General features: G+C 56.6%; 1 protein-coding gene across 2 annotated transcripts; it reads right to left on the reverse strand.

Annotated features, from left to right (window-relative positions):
• Positions 1 to 396: 396 nt before the first annotated feature.
• On the reverse strand, positions 397 to 10,913 carry CDC37 (cell division cycle 37, HSP90 cochaperone). Of its 2 annotated transcripts, XM_050924833.1 has the most exons (9): positions 10,738 to 10,836; positions 6,800 to 6,963; positions 6,043 to 6,324; positions 5,787 to 5,892; positions 3,722 to 3,837; positions 3,096 to 3,218; positions 1,850 to 2,032; positions 1,265 to 1,336; positions 397 to 959 (listed from the first exon to the last, which is right to left on the reverse strand). In XM_050924833.1, exons 3-9 carry the CDS (start codon positions 6,307 to 6,309, stop codon positions 804 to 806), a joined length of 1,023 nt encoding a protein of 340 aa, XP_050780790.1. In that variant the 5' UTR covers positions 6,310 to 6,324; positions 6,800 to 6,963; positions 10,738 to 10,836; the 3' UTR covers positions 397 to 803. The 2 variants fall into 2 exon arrangements, with proteins under 2 accessions (XP_050780790.1, XP_050780789.1); XM_050924832.1 differs by lacking the exon at positions 6,800 to 6,963 and having other exon boundaries at positions 10,738 to 10,913.
• Positions 10,914 to 26,782: the final 15,869 nt, after the last annotated feature.

Genomic DNA, 26,782 nt, shown 5'->3' on the forward strand with positions numbered 1-26,782 from the left:
AAGGGACACTGCTAGATGGGCAGGCTGCTGGTAAGGAAAGCAAGAGACTGCCAGTCAGCAGAGCTGGGCCTATGCCTCAGGCACATTCACAGCACAGCCCACTCCTCCGGGCCCCAGAGCACACACCAGCAGATGGCCGAGGCAGCACAAGAGCTAACCCACGGTGCAGGGGGGCGCTGGTGTGTTTGCCTGCAGGCCCTGCCAGGTGCCATGGCAAGCCATGCAGTTTGTTTTGGCCACCAAGGGCTCTGCAGACTAGGGAAGGCCAGTGCACTCAGGCTGGCCTGCAACGTAACTCCCAGCACCAGGGACAACTGTGCAGGTCAACTTCTCTCTTTGCAGAAGCCACAACAGCACGGCAGCTCACCCAACTGCCCCAGCAAGTCCGCTCCACGGTCAGCTACTTCAATCTCTTTATTCAGGTAACAGCCTTACTGGGCACCAACAGAAGAGATACAACAGCACATTTGTAACTAGTACGTTGCCCGGCATCACCAGAGTGAGACCTAGAACGTAAACTGTCATATGTCAAGTCCTTTGAGCTCCCGTCTCACTGGGGTAACCGATCGGACTTCCCCTCTGCTAACACCAGGGCTTCCGGCTGCTCCCCAAGGGCAGCCCAGGGCTTGGGGATGGATACAAAGAGCCAGCAAGCAGCTCACACATTCACAAAGTGTCTACGTGTGTAAAGCATGTGTCATCCTGAGGGATAATTGGGTGAGAGAGGAAGGCGAGAGGGGGTAGGATGATGGCAGTGGGGGGAGGTGAGGGGACAGTCTGCTTTACGCATTTCCAGCAGTAGTTCATGGGTTTCCTTTCTCCTCCTCGCTGCTCTCCTTCTTGACCTCCTCATAGACAGCCTCTGCCTCCTCGCCTCCCTTCTCCGCTCCCTCCGCCGTCTTGGCATTCGGCACCCAAAGCCCAGAATCGATGCAGCGCTGCATGTGGTACTTCGCTTCCTGGAACACAGACAGCGCATGGGGGCTAAAGGATGTTAGCACAGCACTTGCCCATGGGTCTCTGCTTCCTCCCAGAGCTCCCCAACTCACCTCCATCCCCACTGCAGCCTTCAGCCAAGGGCTCATTGCCACTTGGTTGGCTCGAGATCAGTGACTTGGGAAGAAGCCAGTAACTACACAGGAAGATGTGTTAATGTGACTGGGAACGGACCCCAATTCACAGCAACAGAAAGCTGACTGCTTTCTTCCTGTGCCTCTAGGCCCTCACCTAGGCCCCGTGTCCTCCCCACCCAAGGGATACTCACAGCAGGCTCCATTTTGCTGATTGCATCCTGCAGCATCTGAACGTCTTTTGAATCGAAACACTTTTGCAGTTCCTGGGGAAGAAGAGGGCAGCCTGATGAGCGGGTCTGGGACAGGGCCCCTTCCACGGCCCCATGCAAGAGATATTGCCTAGGAGCTCACACCTCGTGCTCCCGCTCAGCTAGGAGCCAAGGCCTAGGAAGGCAGTGGAAGCAGTCCACAGTGACCCCCCTTGCCTCGGGGCATGGAGAGGAATGCCGCCTTGCCCATTTCCCTTGGAGAGTGGTGGCCAGGGCACTAGCCTGGGTCTTGGAAGATCTGGGTTCATTTCCCTGCTCTATCAGACTTGGGCAAGTCTGAGTCTCCCTGTGCCTCAGTGCCCCACCTGTAAAATGGGAATAGGGCTTTCTGACCTGGGGGGTGCGGGGAATAAACCCATCAAAGCACCTGAGCTGCTCAGAGAATGGGGCCAGATAAGTGCTCTAGACAGGCTAGGGAGTGGGAAGGAGAAGCCAGAATGCGAGATCGACAGCAGCTGCTCTTGCTCAGAGCGCAAGGCACCTGCTGCTCAGTGTCAGGCTACTCACAGCCGGGAGGGATTCATACACCTCCACAGGATCCAGCCCGCCTGGGCCCAGCCGTTTCTGCCGCTCCTCCTCTTCATACTCTTTCATGGCTTTCTCGAGGCGCACCTTGGCACGGCCTCTCACTCGCTCCTTGAAGGCCTCCAGCTCATCGGTGAACCCCTCCATGTACTGCTGATCGGCCGTCTGCAACGGGCAGGGAGAAGCAGGGAAGCAAAGTTGAGACGCCAGAATGTTAACGAAGAAGGAGCCGAGATGGCACAAGATCCAGCCAGGCACATGAGACACGGCTGAACGTAGATTACGGACCCCTTTGCTGAGGCCAGAGTGTGCCAGTGTAACTACGCCTCCATTCAGGCAGGATAATTGCAGGGCTGGGAGGAGCCCAGTGCTTCCGTCATTAAAAGCCACCTGCTGTAGGACAACGGAAGGCTCAGAGGCACGTGTGACAGACTGACATTCTCTCCTCCTGCAGTGTCCCCACAACCCCCTGCTGTGGGGCCGAGCACAGCGCCACAAATACACAGGCAGGCGATGGTGCACAAGCACAAGCAGCAGGTGCCACGAAAAAGTCCAGCTAGTAGGAGGGATAAAACTGACAGTCCAATATGTTCTCTGCGCTCGGGGTCCCCCTGGGCACAGAGCTCCCAAGAGGCAGTTCTCCAGGTGTCTTTCAGCTGCCCAGCGACAAAGGAGAAGGTTCTGCAGCTTTAGCTATTAGCCACAGTGATGACCCCAGCCACAACACCCACTACTGGGCACGGGATGCTGGGCAAGAGTCAGACTGTATTTAAACCCCACTCCTGAGTGGGCCTTGGGCCCCCTCTCCAGCGCGGGCAGACTGAGAACGAAGACGGAGGTACTACGTGGCATCGGAATTGCCAGACTGGCTCAGACCTAAGGTCCACCTAGCCCAGTCGCTTGCCTCGGACAGTGGCCAGAATCAGATGCTGCAGAGGACAGTGTGAAAAACCGCACAAGATGCAGACGCTGGGTAATTTGCCTCAGGAAGGTCCCTTCCTAACTTGTAACAGAGGTTGTCACACCCTGAGGCAGGTTTGTAGAATTTGGGATATTCCAGGAATTCACATGTCCGTTCCCCCTTGGAATCTTGCTAGGTTCCTGACCAAGCCAACACTCCATGGCAGTGAGTTCCACACTGTCCACCACAGTCGTCCTGACTGCAGGCCACCTGTGAGAGGAGGAAATGGGGAGAAAACGGCACAGCTGAAGGGGACTTGGAACTCACCTTGATTTTGGTGAAGAACTGTCTGAAACAAGCTCTGGGGTCCACCTTCAGGCTCTTGGCCAGCTCTAGGATGAACTGCATCACGATGGTCTGGTGGGCGACCTGCTCCATCAGGGCGTGTTTCTAGGAGGCGGAAGAGAAAGGCGCCTGTGGCTCTAAGGGCTGTGCTGTGTGGTGCCCAGCCAGCAGAGGGCGTGCTCACATTCCAATAGACCCCGAGACACCAGCCGCTGCAGCCTTGCCCAAGTGGACAGAGGACACTGGCTGGCCAAGAGCCATGACAAGCGAGTCCATTGCAGTCTGAGCTCTTGGCCCATTCCCTTCCAGACTCAGCTGACAGGATCTCTCAAGTGTCAGCACCATCTTTAAGTGAACGGAGGAAGCCGTCTCTGAAACAGACACTAGCTCCCAGGAGGGCAGCTGGCCACATGCCACTCCAGTACAAGCTTTCCAGGCCTGGTTCCCCCAGCACGTGTCCATGAGGGAAGGGACGCCAATGGGAAAGAGCTTGGCCCACCGCAAACGTGAATGAGCCAAAACTCAGCAGTGCACACGGGATTGACCCCTCGCTACTATCAGCATTTCAAGCTGCAGTCACAGCTCCTTGTGAAACACAGCAGCCTCACCTCTTCCACTTCCAGATCAATGCACCAGATGACCAGGTAATTGGCGGTCTCTTCACACACCAGATGCGGGTTATCAGAGAGATACTTCTGGCTGTCGTCCCAGCGCCGCAGCATTCCTTCAAAGCAGGAGCGCCACAGTTAGCAGCAGACAGTCACCTTGCCACATGGTCAGAGAGAAGAGCCCACCCATCAAGCTGTTCTCACAGTTTCAAGCAGAGCCTGGACAGGGCTAAAGAGGATCAGTGATACTTTAGGAGGAAGGATTATGCCTGCTGGAGGGGAAAGATGGTGGTGTGGTCAGGGCACTCGCCTGTGACTGGGAGACCCAGGTTCAATTCCCTCTTCTGCTCCAGATGTGTGACCCTGGCCAAGTCACTTAGACTTAGGTATTTAGATAAACACCCCACAGGACTGGGCCTTTGTGCCTCAGCTCCCTATCTGTGCAGCTGCCTCAGGAGAGGCTCTATTGGTATCTGAGCACCTCACCATCTCCAAGGTCAATGAGCCACCTAAGTACCTAGGACAGATCAAACACGGGACAGAGTTTTGGATTAACTTCTTCCCCTGGCTGCATTTCACAGCAAGAGCCCTAATGACAGCCGGGCGCACTCTCTTTGGATGGGGTGGGTGGGAGGGGAATGAGTAACTGGGACAGGAACATTGTAGGAATTTAACCGAAGAACACCCAGCTGAAATTTACCAAGCACATTTATTAGAGGCCTATGACTTTGGTATCCAAGCAGCAGGATTATGAAGGCAGAATCCAGTACAGGACCCGATGATGTGGCAAGACAGAGCTAACCTGCTGTCTCACCTGACCAAGAGGATCTCATAAGAAAAGACAGGTCTGTGGGAAGGCACTAGATTGGGACTCAGTAAATCTGGGGTCATTTCTTGGCCCTGCCAGACTCTCCACGTGACCCTGGCTAAGTCACTTCATCCCTTTGTACCGGAGATCCACATCTGTAAAATACGGGTAACACTTCCCTACCGCACAGGACTGTGGGGTGGACAGATGTGCTAGCACCTGAGCTGCTCCTGAGTTCTGGTGAAGGGCACCTGAAAAGCTCCAGTTCAGGACTATGAAGGTAGTGAAGAGTTAGGAGGAGGCAGAGAAGGTCCAGCAAAGCTGGGGGTGGGACTCAAGGGAAGAGCCGTTCAGGAGAGGGCCTACATGCTACAGCTGGATGTTGGTTCATACAGTCCTGCAGTAGGGCTTTTTAAGTGAAGTTAAGAATAAAGGCAATCCCCAGGAGTGAGCTGTGTTAGGAAACCACTGGCTTATTGGTGCCTTTTACACATGGATCTGAAAGGTGTTCCACAGGCAGGGACCCCCAGCTGAGAACACTCCGCTGCCCCACACTGAGCACGGGGCTCTCCAGCTGCATGTTCTTTCCTTTCTAAGTCTACAGCATGGGAGAAGACAGGTATTGCGGACATGACCCAGATAGCAAGGAATCCAACTACACCTCTACCCCACTATAACATGACCCGATATAGCACAGGTTCCCATATAGCGCAGTAACCCCAGGGCTCCGGCAGCAGGGTTCGGCCGGCAATTAAAAGGGTCTGGGCTCCCCACAGCGGCCAGGGCCCGGGGCTCTTTAAATCACCACTGGAGCCTTGCCACTGCTGCCCTAGAGCTGCGGCAGCAGGGCTCAGACAGTGATTTAAAGGGCCTGGGCTCCCTGCAGCGGCCAGGGCTGGGGCTCTTTAAATCACCGCTGGAGCCCTGCCGCTGCTACTGCAGGGCAGCAGCAGTGGGGCTCCCACGGCGCTTTAAAGGGCTCGGAGCTCTGGCCGCTGTGGGGAGCCCGAGGCCCTTTAAATCACTGTCAGAGCCCTGCCGCCGCTATCCCCGGGGTGCTGGCAGCAGGGCTCAGCCCACGATTTAAAGGGCCCAGCGCTCCCCACAGCCGGAGCCCCGGGCTCTTTAAATCACCGCTGGAGCCCTGCTGCTGCTACCCCGATATAACGGGGTTTCACCTATAACGCGGAAGAGACTTCTGAAGCTTTCATCTCCTAGACTGCCCGGGAGCCCGGTGCTTGCAGCCAGCTAACTCACCAAAGTGTTTGATCTGCTTCTTGTACTTCTCCACAAACGACTTGTGTTTCTTCTCTTTTTGTTCCTCTGACTCGTCCTCCTCTTCAGGTTTGACGTTGAAAACGCTCTGCAGAGAGAGAGGAGGCCGGTTCATAGCGCTGCTGCGTGGCCAGCTGTGGTTCCAGCACGACAGCTCAGACGCCACGTTTGCAAGGCAGCTTTTTCAGCCAGAAATCCCCCCTGCTCCTTCCCCTCACCAGGCACCATTCAGACTAACCTTGCTGAAGCCGTCTTTGCTCAGGGTGTCCACGTTCCAGGGCATGTTCTTCTCCTTCTTCCTCAGCTCCTCGATCTTCTTTTCCCAGCTCTTCTCTTCTTTTCTCAGCTGCTGCGCTTCGACCTGAAGTCTCTGCAGCTCCCCTTTCCCACTCTCCGCGTCTGCCACCTCAAACTCCTTCATTTTCTTCTGGCACTCGGCTAGTTTCCGTTTGCATTCCCTGCACCCTTTATCCAGCTCTTCTTTCTCCTTCTGGAACTGCTCCATCCTCTCCACTCGGGCCTGCAGAGATCAATTTACAGCTTTTTTAAAGCACTCTTCATCACTTGCTCTTGGAATAGAAGAGCCAACTGATCCCCTGGCAAAGAGGAGAGTACAGACAGTCTGAGTAACACTGGGAACCCCTCTCCTCACCTCATGTCCCACACCCAAGACATGATCGTTGGGCTGACCGGATCAAACAGAACAGTAACTGACATGCTGAGCTGCGTGGGTCACACCAACAGGACAGTAGCTTCCATGCCAGAGAAGGGTTAGCCTACATGCTTCCCAACTCATCCATTTTGTGCTTAATCCCAGTATCACCGAGTGTGTGGCTAGTTTCTTGCCTCTGTAGAGAGCTGAACTCTCAACCTCTCACTCATTGCAACTAGCCGGTAGGAGCCTTATGGTTTAATCAGACTTTTTAGCTGTCTCTCTTCTATGCTGCACTGACATTCACACAGTCACCCTGTGCTGCTAAATGAGAGCTCCATACCACCTAGTAGTTAGAGTTTCCCGAGGGCTTGGCACATCTGCAGAGACTCCAGTTATGCTTGGCAGAGCACGCGATGCAGGAAATCAGTGTTAACCCAGGAGCCGCAGCAGTGACTCCGTAGGAGAATGAACATTCCTCTCCTCTGCAGTATCCATTTGTATTAGCTGAAAATTAAGAGGTGGAAGAGTCCTACTGATCCCCACGTCATCCACCCTCGCAGGGCAGGGCAGGGCAGGGCAGGGCTGGGCTGGGCTGTTCACTACTGTACAAGATTTAGGGCTTTGCCTAATCTAGGTGCAACTGCCTCAAGCAATGGAGTTTCTACCACTTCCCTTAGGCTCACAGGGTTGGAGATTCCCTTGATCTTCAACTCAGATTTGCCCCCTGTTCTGTTTCAATCTGTTTCCCCTAGCTATAGGCATCCTAATGCTGCCTTCCTTCCAGAGACCCAACAGTCAACTACTGAACACCTTTGTTGCGTTTCAGTCGGGGTTTCCTTTACAGGCCAATGTTTTCAAGAGGGTTCTAAGATCCTTAGGATTTTGTTTGCTGTTGATTGGACACAGCTCTTGTTGTGGCTGTTGGGAGAACAATTTCTTCCTCCTCTGAGCCTGGAAAACAAAAGCTGAATTCCCATTTTCTTCTCCACATGGAGCAGAGACCCTGCCTTCCTTCCTGTGCATAACATGCTAGTCTGGAGGGAGAACATCCTAGCTGAGACAGTTACTCACACTGCACATGCGCTCTCAAAGTAGTGATGCACAACACTCAGGGAAGGAGGGTTTTAACAAGATCAAGGTTTATTTCTCCATTGTCTCCCAGTACTTAGTATTTATGTAGTGCTCTAGATTACCAAAACACTCCTCAATTAGCCACCAAAACTTCAGCTCCCCAAGTCACAGCTCCCTCTAACAGGTATTATCCACATTTTATAGATAAGAAAACTGAGGCAGAGGAGTGAAAGGAGTTGCTCAGCACGAGTGATTTGCAGAATCATTATTGGACCTAAGCATCGCATTCCCTACTCAGATCCCTGGAATTCGCAAGGGAAGAACAAAAGGCAAAGTGCACTGCCTACATTCTAGGTCCTTTGAGAGACCGATCTATCTTCATATTTATACACATATGCAGCAGAGGTGAAAAGCCCCTATCTTATCCAGAATAAAACTGTATTTTCCCCAGTGTTTGCCACTCAAACAAGATCAGAATTCCCTGAGCCAACAGAGTGGGTTCCCAGCCCCAATAAATGGTGACAGACAAGGTGACACATAAGAAACTAAGCCTCTGCATTCACACACTACATCCAGAGCTCATTTATTCCCCAAAGAAGGCAGGTAAGGCTGACTCAATGTCTCATCTGTTAAACTGGAACCAGTTACAAATACATGAGGACTAAGCAGAGAGTCTTACCACACCTGCCTGTCTGAGGCTTTAGTCTGCTGGCTGGTGTCCACTACAGCTCCTAAAGCACCTGCAAAGTCCAGAGTGACTGTGGTGGAGAAAGTTACTGGGAGACTGAGGAATGGATTTCTGCCCAGACAGCTTCCTGCGGTTTCACAAGAGAGCACATGGAGACAGTAAGCCCCAGAGTTTCCTCTTGGACTCACAGTCAGGACCCCTGAATTCTAGTCCAGACACAACTACTGCCTTCCTGCACCATCGCAGGCGACTCCCTTCCCTGCTCTGTGCCTCAGTTTCTCTTTCGGTACTAAGGGAATATACATCAGCCCTTCACTGGAGAATCACAGAGACCTCTTGATTAAAAAAAAAAAATAATAATAATCACAGAAATATCAGGCTGGAAGGGGTCTTAACAGGTCACTAAGCCCAGCCCCTGTGCTGAGACAAGACCAAGTAAACCTAAACCATCCCTGACAGGTGTTTGTCCATCTGTTCTTAAAACCCTCCAATGACGAGGAATCCACAGACTCCCTTGGGAAGCTTATTCCAGAGTTTAACTACGATAAGAAGTAGAAAATTTTTCCTAATATTTAAACTAAGACTCCCTGGCTGCAGATTAAGTCCATTACTTCTTGGCCTACTTTTAGTGGGTGTGGAGAACATTTAATCACCATCCTCTTTATAACAGCCCTTAACAGATTTGAAGACTATTAGCAGATTCCCCCCCACCCCCAAGTCTTCTTTTCTCAAGACTAAACATGCGCAGGGTTTGTAATCTTTCCTCCCCTGGACCCTCTCCAACTTATTTACATCATTCCGAAAGTACTCCAGCTGAGACCCCACCAATGCCGAGTAGAGAAGGATAATTCCCTGCCATGTCTTACATACGACACGCCTGTTAATACACCCCAGACTGATATTAGCCCTTTCGGCAACTGCATCACATTGTTGGTTTGTATTCAATTTATGATCCACTATAATGCCCGATCCTTTTTCTGCTACCACTACTTAGCCAGTTATTCTCTATTTTGTAATTGTTCATTACTCGGCACTTGTCTTTATTTAATTTCATCTTGTTGATTACAAATCAATTCTCTAAAGTGTGGAGGTTGTTTTGAATTCTAATTCTATCATCCAAGGTGCTTGCAACTCCTCTCTGCTTGATGTCCTACGTAAATTTTATAAGCACACACTACACTCCCTTATTCAAGTAATTTATGAAATTATTGAATAATATTAGATTCAGGACCCCTGTGGGACACCCATCCACCACACCCAGATGACAGCAAACCATTAACAACTACTCTGAGTGCTGTTTCCAGCCAGCTGTGTACCACCTTATGGTAATTTCATCTAGAACACATTTCCCTAGTTTACATCTGACTGTGTCAAAAGCCTTACTAAAAGTCTTCCATATCACATTGACTGCTTCCCCCTATCGACTAAGCCAGTAACTCCATCAAAAAAGGAAATGAGGATGGTTTGGCAGGATTTGCTCTTGACAGAGCCATGCTGGCTATTCCTTCTAACCCTGGTATCCTCCAGATGTTTATACACTGATTGTGTAATCATTTGTTCCAGTATTTTGCCAGATGTTAAAGTCACCATATCAAAGTACCCCATATGTACTCATTATTACTATGCAGGATGCCTGGTTAAGGAGAAGACAAGCCCCGGAGCACCTGAGGAGACGGGTTTCCAGGAGAATCTCTCCTGGGAAGAGAAGAATCTCTCCTTAAAGAACTCCCTCATTTTTTTGTAGGAGTCTCTCCTCAGGGAAGATCTACCTTGAAGCTGGGGAATTCCCTCTGTCTGGGGAGCTGACAGGAGGCAGACATCACTAAGGGTGGGGCTGATTTGGCTGAAATTGGGTGTGTCCCAGAGGTCTCAGGAGTCCCACCAACTGGAGGCAGAGCCTCGCTGGGGTTGGAGTCAATCCAGGGGACACTGAGAAGGGGCTAGGGAGAGGGGGGACGTTAGTCTCTGCAATGGGCTGAGCCCTGTGCGGGGGGAGGGATCCTGGCTGAGGGGGGCAAGTCCTTGGGGCCAAGTCCCGACAAGCGCAGGGTCCCCAAGGTGAGGACCCCGGGTGGGGCGCACAGTGTTCCTGGGGCGGGCGGGGGATACTTGGCGCCGGGCCCCAAGGCACAGGGGCTAAACCCCACCCAGGCCTGGTCTCTGCACGGTCAGGCCATCGCTGGAGCCTGGGGCGGTCTCGGGGCAGCGGGGGGCGGCAAGTAAGAGACCTCCTGGGCCCCGAGCCCGGGTCTCCACGGGAACGGGGACCCCTCGGGGCCGGGTCTCCACGGGGACGGGGACCCCTCGGGGCCGGGGGGGGCGGGTCTCCACGGGGCCGGCGACCCCTCGGGGCCGGGTCTCCACGGGGACGGGGACCCCTCGGGGCGGGTCTCCACGGGGACGGGGACCCCTCGGGGCGGGTCTCCACGGGGCAGGGGACCCCTCGGGGCCGGGGGGGGGGGGGGTCTCCACGGGAACGGGACCCCTCGGGGCCGGTCCCCACGGGGCGGGGCCCGCACCTGGTGGCGCCACCGGAACAGACTGGCCGTGTCGATGTTGGGGTGAGTCTCGTCCTCATCGTCGGACACCTCGATGTGGTCCCAGACGCTGTAATCCACCATGGCGCCGCCGGCCGCGCGGCCAGGCCCTTCTGGAACCCTCCAGCAGCCGCCGCGGCGCCTCCGCACACCCGCTTCCGCCCTCGCCCTGACTCACTTCCGGTGTCCGACGGAGGTGGGGAAGGGCTTCGCTCCCGCAACTGCGCGTGCGCGGGCCATGCCCAGGCGCGCCAACTCCCGAGCACCGGTCGATACGCATGCGCAGCAGAGGGGGGCGACTGCCGCAGATTCTACTGCGCGTGCGTACGAGGACCGGCAGCGGCACGGCACGGGAGAGCGAGTTCTGATCCCTCGGCGGCTCAGTGCGCATGCGTTTCCTCCCGCCCTTCCGCGCCCAAAATGGCGTAGGCCTTAAAGGGCAACACACAGCAAATGTACCAGAGGGGTGCTAGGCACACGGGGGGAGGGGCAGCCTCCCAAAGACAGACAGAGGGGGGGAGGGGCCTGGTCCCCGTGCCCCCTTCACAGGCGGCACCCAATACTGGGGGTGTGGTGGTAGCCCCCGGGCACCCCATGAGAGGGGGGCGCCCCCCACACGGCCCTGCCCCCCACACGGCCCTGCCCCGGCACCGGGCCCTGCCCCCCACACGGCCCTGCCCCGGCACCGGGCCCTGCCCCAACACACAACCCTGCCCCGCCACACGGCCCTGCCCCCCACACGGCCCTGCCCCGCCACACGGCCCTGCCCCGACACCCGGCCCTGCCCCGACACCGGGCCCTGCCCCGCCACACGGCCCTGCCCCGACACCGGGCCCTGCCCCGACACACGACCCTGCCCCGACACCGGGCCCTGCCCCGACACACGACCCTGCCCCGACACCGGGCCCTGCCCCGGCACACGGCCCTGCCCCGACGGGTCTACACCCGCTCAGCAAAGCCATGCGGCCGCGGGGAACCGCAGCATTCCAAACGCAGGCGTTTTAAACAAAGCCTAGTTCGGGGGGTTGTTTTATCTGCACTTTGGGTTTCTGTGCCCCGGAGGGGTCGTGTTTTCAAGCTCTTCTCCACACCCGCGAGCTAGAACGTCACCTTCGATTACAGTCTCCTGAGATTCTCCTCTATTCTGACGACACCAGGATGGAGCTTTGAAGAAAATCCCAAATATCATGAGACCCTCGAGAAAATCCTGAGAATTGGCAATACGATTCTCTCACCCCGCCTGAGGACAGCAAGGCTGTGAATTTCACTCCCCCGTGGACAGCACCTGCGTTTGTCCTGAAGCTCCTCCAGAACTGCTGGCTTTGCACTTTTCTGACCCAGGGTGTCTTTGAACCAAGTTTCCCTTTGAGGCTTAACCTGTCACATGGGGCTAAGTGGTGTAGGTAGGCAAAGCCTTGTTGTTTTAATGGAGGATATACCCGCTTTTGTCAGCTGAGGATCTGGCCATCGGCATAGAAGTTGGCAGCTGTGCCCGATCCCAACAGGATACAAGACTTGTCAGCCCCCTTAGGAGCTGGAGCCAGATTTGGAATGGACTCCCACCAGGAGCAGGAGCAGACCATTCTACTACCCTACAGCAGGGGTTCTCAATCTTTTTCTTTCTGAGCCCACTTGTGCCCCAACAACTGTTTTTCTGCCTATAAAAGCCAGGGCCAGCGTTAGGGGGTAGCAAGCAGGGCAGTTGCCCAGGGCTGCACGCCACAGGGGCCCTGCAAAGCTGTGTTGCTCAGGCTTCTGCTTCCGCCATGGGTGGCAGGGCTCAGCGCCCCAGGCTTCAGCTCCATGCGGTCGGGCTTTGGCTTTCTGTCCTCAGCCCTAGCAAGTCTAGTGCTGGCCCTGCTTGGCAGACAGACTCCTTGACACCTGCATGGCCCCCCAAGAGGTCCCGGACCCCTGACTGAGAACCACTGCCCTACAGCGTGTTGCAATGTGAAGAGAACTGCACTTAACCCTGCAGCCACTGGGGCTCTCCCTGCCATAGAAATATGGGTGCAAATATTCTGCGAATGGCCATCAGGTCCCTTCCTAACCCTAGGAGGCAGGGTTCAGACATAGCCACAGGGTATTCCTCAGTGTCCCTGGCACTCTGCAGTCTCCAGAGCTGGGCTGCTGAGAAGGGTGAGAATTGACTCCTTTACTCTCAAGAGGCAGAGGATGCTTCCCAGTTCGCACCCCTGCAATCACGTAAGTAAGGTGACCAGATAGCAAGTGTGAAAAATCGGGATGGGGTGGGGGATAATAGGAGCCTATATTTAAAAAAAAAAAAAAGCCCCAAATAGCAGGACTGTCCCTGTAAAATTGGGACATCTGGTCACCTTGCCCATAAGAGACATTTCTTTGGAAAGCACCGAGGAAAAGCTGTGTCTGACCTTGAGCGGCATTGCGCCAGGTAGCAGCCTCCCTCCAAGTCAGGGATGGACAGCAGTGACAAATGGACATGGGGGACCAAACCCCAAATACAGTGTGAACCCCTCTCCTGGTGGGTATATCCCACCTCTGACAGTGACCTTAGGGAGCTGACTTTTCATTGGCAGCCCTTTGTGCAGCTTGTCATGTCACTGACATCACGGAAGTGAAGAGAGAGCTCCCCAGCTCTGCAGTGAGGGCTCAGTTCCCAGTCTCCCTTACGTGTCATGTGGTTATTTCCACCCGGGCCAGTTGCTACCCAGTGAGAATGGTGCAGGATTTGTATACCCACTTTGCACAAGTGCGAATGACCGCACAAGGTACAGGGAAATGGAGACCCTGGCGTGCTGCCTCGGGCACTTGGCAGCATGTCCTGACTGCTGATCCTGGAATAGAATCAGAGGAGAATATTTTCCTCCTGAGCATCTGGGATCCTAACATTGCTGTCCTTGTGCAGGCAAAAATAGCTCTCATTTTCAGTGCAGGCTGTAGCCCCAGAATCTCAGCCTCGAGCTGCTTGTCTCCTTTCCTTATCCACTCTCTTAACACCCCTGGTAACAACAGTGCCAATCAAGCACAGCATTGAATGCAGACAGCCTTGACTAAGCGACTTCCTGAAGAGCTGTCAGCCATGGAGCTGTCACAACCTCATCAGCTCTGCATGGAAGGAGCCACTGCTTGATATTCTAGCCTTACGCTGGGTGTCGAGACTGTGCTCCGTGCTTGACACGGAGATGGCTTCCTGTGCCAAGAATCTGCCTCCCGGGTGTCAGCACTTGTTGCAGGGATTGTGGCTGGGCTCAGCTGGTCTAGCTGCAGTTAGGCAGGAGGGTGTATGAGGATGGAGTTTACTGGTGCTTTGGGGGTTTGAGAGTATGGGAAGTCCAACAGGACAGATGAGAAATCCTCTGGCCCCCAAACTGTGTGGCCAATAAACAGATGCTATGTATGCTGTTCCAGAGGTGGCTGCTCTGAAGTGGAAAGTAAAATGATCCTTGTGTGGCCTAACGGACAGCGTGCTAGACTGGACCAGAATAGCCTCAGCTTCTAGTCCTGGCTCTGGTAATGGCCTGCTAGGTAAGCTTGGACAAGTCACTTCGTCCCTCTGTGCCTCAGTTTCCCCATCAGTAAAAGGGGATAATGCCAGTGACCTGCTTGGTAGTGCACTTTGGGAGCTATGTAAGAGCGAGGTATTATTGTTACAACCCCCTCCTCTCCCCTCCCGGCGGGGTAACTAATGCTTTGATTGTCTCTGCAGGAAGCTGCTAGAAAAGCTCAGGGTGGTGTTCTCTTCCTGACTTTGCTTTGTTTAGGGTTTTTACTTGACCCTTAAATCACTTACACCCTCTGCTTTAAAATCCCAACCCTGACCCCGTGATGACACCTCTCTCCTTTCCCATCAAGGGCTGATCCCAGAGAGCCTCTTCTCCACTCTTCCAGTTCGTCTCATTGCCCTGGAATGGTGCCGTCGCCCTCCCACACAATGATTATGCATGTTACATTAGACGCAGGTGAGTCGCCCCTTTGCGCTCAGTGGGCGTGATTCTGAGGTACTCTCCACCTGGGGCAGGCATGGAGGGAGTGGGGAAGATGGCTTTAAGCATCCCTGTGTGCTCCTTGTATTCCTGGGCCTCCCCAGCCCCAGTGTAAGTTGGAGTAGCCAAAGGGCTGCTCTAGCACTCTGCCTCCCAGCAGCCAGTGGAAACTGAGATGAGCCATAGTGCAGTACACTCGGCCTGTACCTCTGATCTGCCCTGACCCTGGGAGCAGGGAGGGTGCACTTGCAGGGCCTCTGTCCTAGCTGGGGAGGCCCCTGCATGGGGGAGGATACTCAAGGGGGTGCATTTCCCCTCACTTTAAGGCTCCTTTATGCAGCCGAAGTGGCCTGAAGGAGCCAGAGTATACGTGAGGGTTGACACACAGCAGCAATCTCCTCTGTCCCAAGTCAAACACATGGGCAAGTCTTTGCAGATTGGCGCCCAGATGTGTGACCTCATCATTGTCTCCATGGAGAGAAGGTGTGATGTCATACATACAGGCCTGTGCCCCCATTTCCCGCAGCAAAAGAACGAGTCTTGCCTCTAAATTGACAGCTGCCAATCTTTAAAACAACCACTGCCATTGGTTCCTGGGCACAATCTCTCACCTGGCTTCAATTCTTTCCCTCTTGCAGGGAGCAATGTGACCAGAAAGAAGGTGGCTCAGAGGAGACCAGACCACAGCTCTGGGATTCAAAAACAAACGTAAACTTCATCTTGCAGCTGAGACACCTTTAGAAACTGTCTCCGGGAGGAGAGGGGGGAATTTTTGTGCTCTGGTTATCTGCAAATAGTCTGTAATTTCTGAGGAGACGAGACACATGCACGCCAGGGCTGAGGAGGTGAGTAATCCCCACCACGACAGAGATGACAAGGAGCTTTCACAACTCTATTCTAGGTAGAAATTATCAGGCTAAACACTGGAGATCAGGAGTTTGAACAAACAGCTACGCTCTGGGAGATGGCAGCTTAGGGTCTGAGCCTGGGTTAGCTCTTTAGCAAGCTTTCTAGAACCCTGCCCGCCCTTGCATGGGGCTAATTATTGCTAGGATTAGAGGCTGTGTGACCTAGAGGGTGGAGCACTGAGACTTGGGAGACCTGGGTTCTATTCCTGGCTCTGACACTTACTGTTAGTAGCATTATGATAGAATCAGGCTCCATTGCGCTAGGCACTGTACAGACACAGAACAAAAAGACAATCCCCGCCCCAGAGAGTTTCCCGTCTAAGTATAAGACAAGAGACGACAGATGGGTACATAGGGGGCAATGCAATGAGGGAATATTGGCCAGCATTACGGGGAGTGGTCTCTGCCGACCCTTGCCAGGTTGGTTTGTTGCTGGATGACCTCAGAGCAAATCACCTTCCTTGCCTGTGCCTCAGTTTCCCAAGCTGTAAAAGGGGCTAATGATATTTCTCCCTTAAGATCCACAGCCGAAAAGTGCCAGGTGTTAAGGTGGTTTAGTTAAACTGCTGGAAGCCTTTGTGTGGGCCCCCTTTTTCTTGTGGTTTAAGGCCTCGGGAAAGTTCACCAGTTTAATTTCAACTGGATTTAGCTAAACTGCTGCACATGGGCTGCGAGGTCGCTCTTATCTCAGCGTAAGAGTGGCTTAGTTTAGTTGAGCTTCAGTCCCCAGTTAACTCCAGCTAAACCGCAAAGAGCTACTTGTAAACTGGATTAAGAGCGTCTACTTGGCTGTTTCCCACCAGTTGAAGTGAACTGGCTCAGTTCTGGATGTAGACAAGTGCCACTGCAAAACAAACTCCTCCTGCACTGCTCTCCTTTGTGACACGTGTCTGTACCACTACTCAGATGGCAGGTGGGTGGGTGTCAGGCAGAGTCCAGGGCTCTGAGGCTGAGTTGTGCCCTGCATCATGTGCTGGCATTTACACCAGAGCAGGCTGCACCTGTTCTGATCTGGAAGTGCTTCCCTCCATGCTGCCCTGGTGTAAGCGCAGGCCACAGGTGTATCTGCAGGGGTCAGAACCAATAGGTCGTGATGCAGAAACTCGGTGCTCAGAGGACACTGCGCTATCACAAAGCCTGCTGCCCCACACTTAGGGGGGCGAGTCCATACTGAGCTGGGGAGGGCAAGGCTGGCTTTACAACCCCTTTACTCTAGTCAGGGCTTCTCAAGGTTTTGTACAGGTGACCCCTTCACATAGCCAGCCTCTGAGTGCGACCCCTCCACCTTATAAATTAAAAACACCGTTTAGTATATTTCACACCATTATAAATGCTGGAGGCAAAGCAGGGTTTGGGGTGGAGGCTGACAGCTTGCAACCCCCATGTAATAACCTTGCAAGCCCCTGAGGGGTCCTGACCCCCAGTTTGGGAACCCTTGTGCTAGATTCTGGGCTGCTGGGGGGCAAAAACAGCTCCTGGCATAAGACAGAGCAAACGGGTGCCCATCAGTGCCACAGAGCAGAATCCACAAAGCACCAAGTAGGCCTGCCCCCGCTCTGCCCCATGCTGTGCTTGGGTGGTGGGATTCTCCCCAGTCCATTGGCCCGAGTTTACAGCCCAGTGGCCCCTGCACACCCCCAGAGCAGGGAGCAGATTCCATTTCACTGTTAACGAGAGATCTGAGAAGTTGGGCTATTTTGCATCTGCCCCCGCCGGCCCCCCCCCGGCTCCGTTAGTGCTATTCTCAGTCTCTGAAAACCTTTGCTGAGCGATGCATCTGTCACAGGGCACCTACCTTCCCAGTGACCCGCCCTGGCTCTCCTGTCACCTTGCTGTGTGCAGAGTGCTGCGTGCATAGCAGCTCCACACGTTCTCCTTGACAGTTCACCTAAGCGTCTGTAAATGTCAGCTGGGCGAGCGAGACGTGCCCAGCCCACGGACAGGAACAGCAAGCAGGAAAGGCAGCGTTTCGAGCCACGCAAAGATCGGCAGCTTACAGCCTTTACACAAGCGGAGCATGTCTCGGCCTTGGCCTTGCGGGGAATAAGGAGGGGGCTGGGGCGCAGGCTATGCTGCAGGGTGCTGAGGAGCTGGGTCTCCCGTGGAATCCTGTCAGCGTGCAGCTGAGGCTTATAAGGAAGGGGAAGTAGCACAGTGCCCTGGGTGGGCTGCAGTGGAGGCAGCAGGACTGGTGGGCAGGGAACTGGACCAGGAGGCAGAAGCTGGTTTTAATTCTTCCTCTGTCACTGCCTGGCTGGCTGAGCTGGGCCATGTTCCTCCAGCTCTCGGGGCATCTGATTAGCCTGGAAGTGTAACTCAGAGCTCTGGGTGCCACAGGTCTCTGACAGCCTCCAGCTAGGGAGTCTGACTGTTGAGCACAAGCTCCAGAGACCTGTGGAGGTCTCTGGTCCAGTCCCAGCGCTCACCTAGACAGTGTCTGTCATAAAAGTGCTTTAGGGTAACGCTGTCTCTTGCTTTGTCTGTGCAGCACCCGGCACAGTGGGGGAGCTAGTCTTGGTAGGGGTCTGTGCGGCGGGGACCTGGTAGGGGTCTGTGTGGGGCCCGGCACAGCGGGGGAGCAAGTCTTGGTAGGGGTCTGTGCAGCGGGGACCCGGCACAGTGGGGGAACCAGTCTTGGTAGGGGTCTGTGCAGCAGGGACCCGGTGGGGGTCTGTGTGGGGCCTGGCACAGCGGGGGAGCCAGTCTTGGTAGGAGTCTGTGCAGCGGGGACCCGGCACAGCGGGGGAGCCAGTCTTGGTAGGAGTCTGTGTGGGGGGACCCAGTAGGGGTCTGTGCAGCGGGGACCCGGCACAGTGGGGGAGCCAGTCTTGGTAGGGGTCTGTGCAGGGCCCGGCACAGTGGGGGAGCCAGTCTTGGTGGGGGTCTGTGCGGGGCCCGGCACAGCGGGGGAGCCAGTCTTGGTAGGAGTCTGTGCAGTGGGGACCCGGCACAGCGGGGGAGCCAGTCTTGGTAGGGGTCTGTGCAGCACCCAGCACAGTGGGGGAACCGGTCCTGGTATGGGTCTGTGCTGCGGGGACCTGGTAGGGGTCTTGGTCAGGGTCTGTCCAGTGCCCAGCCCAAGGTGGGTCTCAGCTGGGGGTCGTGCAGTCCTGGGCACAGTGGGGGCACTGTTCTAGGTTGGGGTCTGTGCAGCACCCAGCGCAGCGAGGGGCCCGTAGGGGTCTGCAGTGCCAGGCACAGTGGGGCTCTAGCGGTTACTGTAGCCCCTGTACTATTAAGCGTCCGTTGTCTCTGTAAAGCGTTCGCGTGACAGCTGGCATGAAGAGGGGCCAGAGACGTGCTCCCTTTCCCCAAGGCCTCCAGAATGCTGCGGAGTAACAGCTTCATTGCACTGTTGGTTCAGGTTAAGCCTTGAGCTGTTTGTCAGGACTCTCTCCCCGTAAAACCAGACTGGATTGTCTTTTCTCCTGATCAGCTGCATGCTCCCCTCTGGGTCAGGGCCTGGCACAAACTGCCCTGGCTGCAGCTGTGTAGGACAGTAGCACCTGTGCGGGTGGGTCTGGGGCACAGAGAGACAAAGGGACTTGCCCAGAGTCACTCAGGGGAGTTACTGGCAGAGCCAGAAATTGAACCCAGCTCTCCTGGGTCCCAAGCCAGCCCCCAGATCATCAGCCCAGTCTTCCTAGTGCCGTGGAGTCCTTCAAGCCCTGCAGTGAGCTGGGGCTGGTGGTGGGGCTGGCCTCTGGCTTGGCCACCAAAGCCACAGCCCCTAGCTCAGCCACTTACCCCGGCTCTGAGGGCGTGAACACCACAAGCATTTTCATCTCCTTGGACTCATTTGCGGCTTCCTTGGCTGCGCAGCGACTCCTGCGCTGCTTTGCCTTCCCTCCCTCCCTCCCTGCTGATGACCTTGCTCCTCCCCAGGCTGAAGCTAGCTGCGTTCTGCCCATGGGGCTTGGAATTGGTTCTGCTCCAAGGGGGAGACAGAGAGTGGCAGAGCATCGTGCGAGTGAGGAGACCCCAAACGCACCGCGCCCTCCCCAGGCCCCATGAGCCCCCCGCCTGGGGCTGAGGAGTGCCATTTGGGGAATGCCCTCTGGCTGAGCCTGGAGCTGCATTAAGAGCAGAGTCCTGCAGGGAAACACAAGGTACCATCAGCCTCCAGTAACCAAGGCCAAGAGCTCTCTCTCTTATTTGCATTAGGGTAGCAGCTGTGAGGAAGGACAGCCCAGTGGTTAGGCACATGGGAGATCTGGGGTCATGTCCCTGCTCTGCCACAGCCTCCCTGTGCGATGTTCAGCAGGTTACTGCAGCTCCGTGCCTGTTTCCCCTTGCTGTACACTGGGCATACTGGACCTGCCTGGCCTCCCGGAGGGGTTGGAAGGCTAAACGTACTAAGGCTGTGATGTGCTTAGATTCAAGGCAGTACCTAAGAGAGAGGCCCCAGCTGAGGGCACGGCCCCACTGCGCAGTGCAGGGATAGTCTCTGCTACAACAATCTGAACACACATCACTAGGGTTGTGAGCCTCATTTGACAGCTGGAGAATGGCGGCACGGAGTGGTAAGCCCCAGCTTTGGAAAGGTATTTAACTCCCACAGGCACAAAGTGACTGCCCCATGCTCGCACCAGGAGCTAGCGGCAGAGGTCGGCCGCGTCCCAAGGCAACATCACGATGCATCTGGTGCAGTGCCCAGTGCACCTAGCGCCCGGGGCAGCAGCTGGATTTCAGGGACGTTCCTGGCTGGTGGAAGGTCTCGGGCCGGCCCTGCGCACCTGGCTGGCCATTGCTTTGGGGGGAGGGGGAGGGTGCCAGGCAAGAGTGACTCTTGTGCTCCAGGGGGATCTCAGAGGACGTCAGCCCCAGACAAAGTGGGCGCAGGGCAGTGCCAGTCTTTGTGGGATGAGAGGGAAGCACCGAAGGACTCTCCAGTTACTCACCCTCCCGTGGCCCACCTGCAGAGCCCATGCTAGGCACAGGCGACCAAGCAACTGCTTGGGGCTCTGAGCAGCTCAAGGGGCCCGTTTGCTCTTTATTATACAAGCCTGCCTGTTTTAGTGTGTGTGGGGGGAATATTCCTGCAGGGAGACCCCAGTGGGCTCGCCCGGCTCTGCCAAATTGGCATTACCCTGTGTCCTCCCCAGCGCCAGAGCTGGGCCTGGTAGGACTCTGCGTACTCCCTTTCCTTGCTCGCTAATTCATTCCCCAGCTGCAGAGTCTGGCTGACCAATGGCTGCGGGGGGGGGGGGGGGGGGGCGCTGCTAGGGGGAATTCTGTCTGTGGCTGCTAGTCACTGGGAGTCCCGCGCTGTCACGGCTCCCAGCAGCAGCCAGCTGAGCCCCTCCTGTGAAGGACCTGGGGATGAGCCTCGGAGCAGGGACAGCTGGGCTGTGCAGATAGAGGCCCCCCCCCATGCCACCCCTGCCAGCATGTCCCTGTGAGCAGGTTTGGCCTGTGGGCGGGACCTACAGGCCTCCGCTGTCCTAGCTCGCCCCCCCAGAAGGGAGGCAGAAGGTGAGCTGGGCTCCTGAGGACCGGGGCTTTCAGGGCCCTGGATTCAAGCCCTGGATGTGCCGCAGGCTCCCCCGTATGCTGTTGTCCTCTGGGGGTGGGGGGCAGAGGGCTGGTGCTGCCAAGGAGCTGGGCACCTGCTAGGGTGAGGTCCCTGCTGCCAGTTACAGAGCTGTCCCATCGACCCAATGGGCATGAATCAGGAGTGACTTCAGGTGTGAGCAGAGGAGAATCAGGCTCCTAATTCCCTCCTCCATCCAGCCCCTGGTGAATCCTCCCAGCAGCATTTCCACTTCAGGCTCTGTCTGTCTGCTTCACCATTTGTAATGGGGATGGGGGACGGCAGCCGCAGCATCCTGCCCCCTGAGCTGAAAGGCAAAGCCAATGGCTGTTGCTCTGAGCTTGGCTGGAGCTGGGAGGACATATGCCAGGACCCCTTCAGCCCTTAAAAAGGGGCCAAAAACGGCCCTCGCTCACCTGGGGCCTCTTGGCTAGCAAGGAGATGCAGTAAGGGCCCTGCTTCCAGCCCCCAGTGCAGGGATGGATATGGGGCATTCCTGAAATACACTGCTTTGCTGGGGGTGGGGGTGGGGAAGAGCATAGGAAGCAGAGTAAGAGTTAGAGCAGCCCTGGGGCTGCTCTAACTGCCTCACAGGGGCACCACTGGTAGGGGGAGAGGGATACTGCTACTGAGGCAGAATTATCCACCAAGCAGTGAGTCTGAGCTGGAGGCTGGAATAGCAGGTGAATTGCAGAAACTTCCTTCCCTCTGGGATCTGCTAGGAAAATCCCAGAGACAACTCACCACTGCCCCCAGCACTGGCTTTGCAGGGCAGGCGGAAACCACTCTCTCCCCTTGGCCAATTTGCATAATCTAATTGCCATGTGCCTCATTAAGCCTCACACTGCAATAAATTCTGTGCTGTGAAGCCAGGGATTCCAGTTCCTGAGCTAAAAGGGTAAGTACAGAGGCCGCCCGAAGCCTGCACTGCCCCTGCCTGTGTGAGAGGAGCCGTGTTCGGGGTAGGCGCCAGATAACGCAGCCCGCTGACATTCTGCAGTTTGAAACCTTTGAAAATGGCTTGTTTTCCCCAAAACCATCAATTTTCATTTGTAACTTTTTCCATTTTTGATGAGAGCGCTGCCCACACCTGAACTACTTCTGTTTTGAGAAAGGAAGAAAAGATGGTTGGTTTGTTTTTCTTTTTCTAGTTATTACACCCTGGCTGCCTGTTTCAGCAGGAAATCGGGGTGTGGGAGGAGGTGAAAAACCAACAGGAAAAAATAATTTTAAATTTTGTAAACTGAAAATGATCCAGATTTTCTGGGCTATTTTTCTTTGGAAAAAAAATCAGGAACTTTTGAGTTTGGGGTGAAAAATGCTTTCAGAACTTTTAAGAAAAATCTGTGACCCTTTTTCGAGTGGCAGTGGTAGTCAAGTGTCACTACCCCTCTCTTTCTGCATTTGCTGGCCCTTTCCCATTTTCTGTGGGGAAACTTACTCCTGGGTCATAACTATTCATTATTTAGGAACAGAAGAGCTGCCATAATGGGTCAGCCCAAAGGTCCATCTAGCCTGGTATCTTGTCTGCGACCATGGTCAGTACCAGAGCTTCAACGGGAATGTACAGAACAGCCCATCTTCTTGGTTTCTGTGAGTCAGAGGTTAAGTATGATGGGATTACATCCCTCACTAGCTTGGCTGATAGCCACTGATGGACCTTCCCCCCAGGAACTTACCTAGGTCTTTTTTTAACGCCATTATACTTTTGGCATTTACAACATCCCACAGCAATGAGATCCACAGGTTAACTGTGCATTGTGTGAAAAAGTATTTCCTCTAGTTTGTATTGAACCTGTGGCTTATTGAAGGGGGTGGCCCCCTGGATTTTGTATTATGGGAAAGGATAAATAAGACTTCACTTTCTCCACACCATTCATGATTTTGTAGACCTCTATCACGGGGGTTCTCAACCTTTTTCTTTCTGAGGGCCCCCACAACATGCTATAAAAAAAATCCACAGCCCACCTGTGCCACAACAACATTTTCTGCATATAAAAGCCAGGACTGGCATTAGGGGGTAGCAAGCAGGGCAATTGTCCTGGGACCCCTAGGAACCTAAGCTGCTCAGACTTCAACTTCAGCTTTGGGTGGTGGGGCTCAGGGCCCCAGACTTCAGCCCCATGCGGTGGGACTTCAGCTTTCTGCCATGGGCCCCAGTGAGTCTGCCAGCCCTCCTTGGGGACCCCCTGAAACCCGCTCGTGGCCCCCAGGGGGCCTTGGACCCCTGGTTGAGAACCACTGCTCTAGCACATCCCCCCTTAATCTTTATTTGTACTAGGGCAGCAGGGTTGTTATTGGAGCAGGTGTTTTCCACACAGCAAGAGACAGAAGGTCTTACCGCTGGACTAGACAAAGCAGGGGAAGGGTTATAGTTCTCGGTTTTCAGATGGGGAAACTGAGGCAGGAAGCGACTAAGTGTTTTAGAGGAATTGTTTTGTTCTGGGAGATTGGACTAACGGGCTTTAGTCCAAGGGGACACTGGACATCTAATATCCCCTTCCTTTGGGGAAGACGGAAGATCCCCCCCCTCATTTTCTCATTGAGGTAGCAGCTGTCACCGTGGCTTACCCATGTGTCTGACCTGTCTGCCTGGGTGAGGCTAGCTAAGGCAGGGAGGTCCTGTGGCAGAGGGGCCATGGGGGTCCCATGTAGAGGGGCTGGCCTGGCTGGGGGGGGTCGCTTGGCGAAGGGGCTGGTCTGGCCGAGGGGGTCACTTGGTGGAGGGGCCAGCCTTGGCGTGGGGGGGATCCCTTGGCAGAGGGGCTTGCTGGCCTGGCCAGGGGGTTCTCATGGCAGAGGGGCCAGCATGACGTGGGGGTCCCTTGGTGGAGGGGTCGGCCTGGCCGGGGGGTCCCTTAGCAGAGGGGGTCCCTTGGTGGAGGGACCGGTCTGGCACTGGGGGGTTCCCTTGGCGGTGGGGCTGGTCTGGCTGGGGGGGCACCTTGGTAGAGGGGCTGGCCTGGCACGGGGGAGTCCCTTGGTGGTGGGGGGGTCCTGTGGCAGAGGGGCCAGCCTGGCACGGCGGGGTCCCTTGGCGGAGGGGGTCCCTTAGCAGAAGGGCCGGCCTCACACGGGGGGTTCCCTTGGCAGAGGGGCCCCCGTGGCGGAGGGGCCGGCCTGGCACGGGGGGTCCCTTGGCGGTGGGGGTCCCTTAGCAGAAGGGCCGACCTCACACAGGGGGGTTCCCTTGGCAGAGGGGCAGCCGGGGCGGAGGGGCTGGCCTGGCATGGGGGGTCCCTTGGCGGAGGGGGTCCCTTAGCGGAAGGGCCGGCCTCACATGGGGGGGTTCCCTTGGCAGAGGGGCCCCCGTGGCGGAGGGGCTGGCCTGGCATGGGGGGTCCCTTGGCAGAGGGGCTCCTGTGGCGGAGGGGCCAACCTGGCATAGGGGAGTCCCTTGGCGGAGGGGGTCCCTTAGCAGAAGGGCCGGCCTCACATGGGGGGGTTCCCTTGGCAGAAGGGCCGGCCTGGCATGGGGGGTCCCTTGGCAGAGGGGCTCCTGTGGCGGAGGGGCCAACCTGGCATAGGGGAGTCCCTTGGCGGAGGGGGTCCCTTAGCAGAAGGGCCGGCCTCACATGGGCGGGTTCCCTTGGCAGAAGGGCCGGCCTGGCATGGGGGGTCCCTTGGCAGAGGGGCTCCTGTGGCGGAGGGGCCGGCCTGGCACGGCAGGGTCCCTTGGCGGCGGGGGTCCCTTAGCGGAAGGGCCGGCCTCACATGGGGGGTTCCCTTGGCAGAGGGGCCCCCGTGGCGGAGGGGCTGGCCTGGCATGGGGGGGTCCCTTGGCTGAAGGGGTCTCTTGGCGGCAGGGCTGGCCTGGCACAGGGGGTGGGTCGCTTGGGGGAGGGGCCGGCCTGGCCGGGGGGCACCTTGGCAGAGGAGCTGGCCTAGCATGGGGGGGTCCCCGGTGCAGGGTCTTGCCTGGCCGAGGGGGGGTCCCTTGGCGGAGGGGGTCCTGTGGCGGAGGGGCCGGCCTGGCCGGGGGGGTCCGTGGCGGAGGGGCCGGCCTGGCCGGGGGGTTCGTGGCGGAGGGGCCGGCCTGGCCGGGGGGGTCCGTGGCGGAGCTCGCCCTTGCTGCGCCCTGCTGGGGGGCCGAGCCCCCGGGAACCCCGGCGCCGCGCCCGGCCGCTTGCTCGCTCCGGGGCCGCTCCCCGCCGCCTGGAGAGGGGGAGCAGCCGCCCGCGCTCGCTGCGCTCCCCCTGCGCCGGAATCTGCGCGCCCGTCTCCATCCCTGCGCCGCGCGGGGGGGGGGGAGCGGCCCCAGCCCCCGCCACTCCGGCCGGCGGCCAGCTGCCCGCTCCGCTCCCGTCGCCAGCTCGGCCCCCGGCCGCGAACAAAGGGCGAGCGGCCGGGGGCGCAGCACGGACCGACCTGCCGGCCGTGGGGACGCGCCGCCGGGGAGCCGCTTCAGCGAGGTAAGCGCCGCGGGCCCCTGCTCCCCTGGCAGCCTCCGGCCCGGAGGAGCTCTGCGCCCCGGGATCCGCCCGCCGGCTGCGGCAGCGTCCTGGGGCGCCGCCTTTGGCTCCCCCCCGGGCCGGGGCGGGCCACAAGGTCTGGGGGCGCTGCCGGGAGGGAGGGGAGCGGGGCGAGGCGGGTCCCGGAGGGGAGGTGCGGGCAGCGCTCGGCCGGCGGGACCGCAGCCTACTGGAGCGTGTGTGAGAGTCAGCTGGGTGTGTGTGTGTGTGTGTAATGCACAGGGACAGTCAGGTGTGTGTGTGTGAAATTCGTAGGGACAGTCAGCTGTGTGTGTGTGTGTGTGTGTGTGTGTGTGTGTGTGTGTGTGTGTGTGTGAAATTCACAGGGACAGTCAGGTGTGTGTGTGTGTGTGTGTGTGTAATCCATGGGGACAGTCTGTGTGAGTGTGAGAGAGATCCATAGGGACAGTCAGCTCCGTGTGTGTGTGTGTATAATCCATGGGGACAGTCAGCTGCTACGTGTGTGTGAAATTCATGGGGACAGTCGTGTATGTGTGTGTGTGTGTGTGTGTGTGTGAGAGAGAGAGAGAGAGAAATCCATAGGGACAGTCAGCTGGTGGGTGGGTGTTAGGCTGCAAACCATGGGCACAGTTAGCTAGAGAGGTTGCAATGCACAGGCACAGTCTTTTGCCCTATGCACTGATGCTTTTCTGAGCACAAGGGCTCTGCACCGGTTGCTCTGTTTAGTATCTGCAGCATGGCCCTTTGCCTCTCTCTCCACCCGCCCCGGGCTTTAAGGCTGGGTGTGCCCATCACACACCTCTCCCTCGGTTGTGTTCACCGTGGCTGTGGTCCCACTCCATTTCTCGGTGGGGGAAGGGGGGAGCCATATCCCTGTGTGTGCTGGGAGTTGTGGTTGTTTATTTTTCCTTTGGATTCACGGTGGATTCCACCCTCTCCATAAGCTGCCACAGAGCTGGGCTGGCTGGATTGATGAACTCCAATCACCCCATGGCTGTCAATGCTCATTCCAGTCTCAGGCCTTCCCCCTAGATCTGGGGCCTGCGCTGCTCCCCACCTGCCCAGCAGCCACGGTGGCATTGATGCTGTGCTGGAAAAGCCCCTATTTTTCCTCCTCCGGCAGCTTGGTGGAGTCTCCCCTGCAAGGCAGGGCATCCTGCCTCCCAGTGTGCAAGCATAGCAAACGTGCAC

Source organism: Gopherus flavomarginatus, chromosome 16 (assembly GCF_025201925.1).
Source record: "Gopherus flavomarginatus isolate rGopFla2 chromosome 16, rGopFla2.mat.asm, whole genome shotgun sequence".
NCBI classification, from domain to species: domain Eukaryota; kingdom Metazoa; phylum Chordata; order Testudines; family Testudinidae; genus Gopherus; species Gopherus flavomarginatus.

Excerpts from the sequence above, each read along its gene's own strand:
- CDC37 (XM_050924832.1), bottom strand. The coding sequence starts at position 10,839 with ATGGTGGATTACAGCGTCTGGGACCACATCGAGGTGTCCGACGATGAG. Across the intron at positions 5,893-6,042 it reads GCAAAGACGGCTTCAGCAAG|AGCGTTTTCAACGTCAAACC; the intron begins GTTAGTCTGAAT and ends CTCTCTCTGCAG. Across the intron at positions 2,033-3,095 it reads AGTTCTTCACCAAAATCAAG|ACGGCCGATCAGCAGTACAT; the intron begins GTGAGTTCCAAG and ends TGCCCGTTGCAG.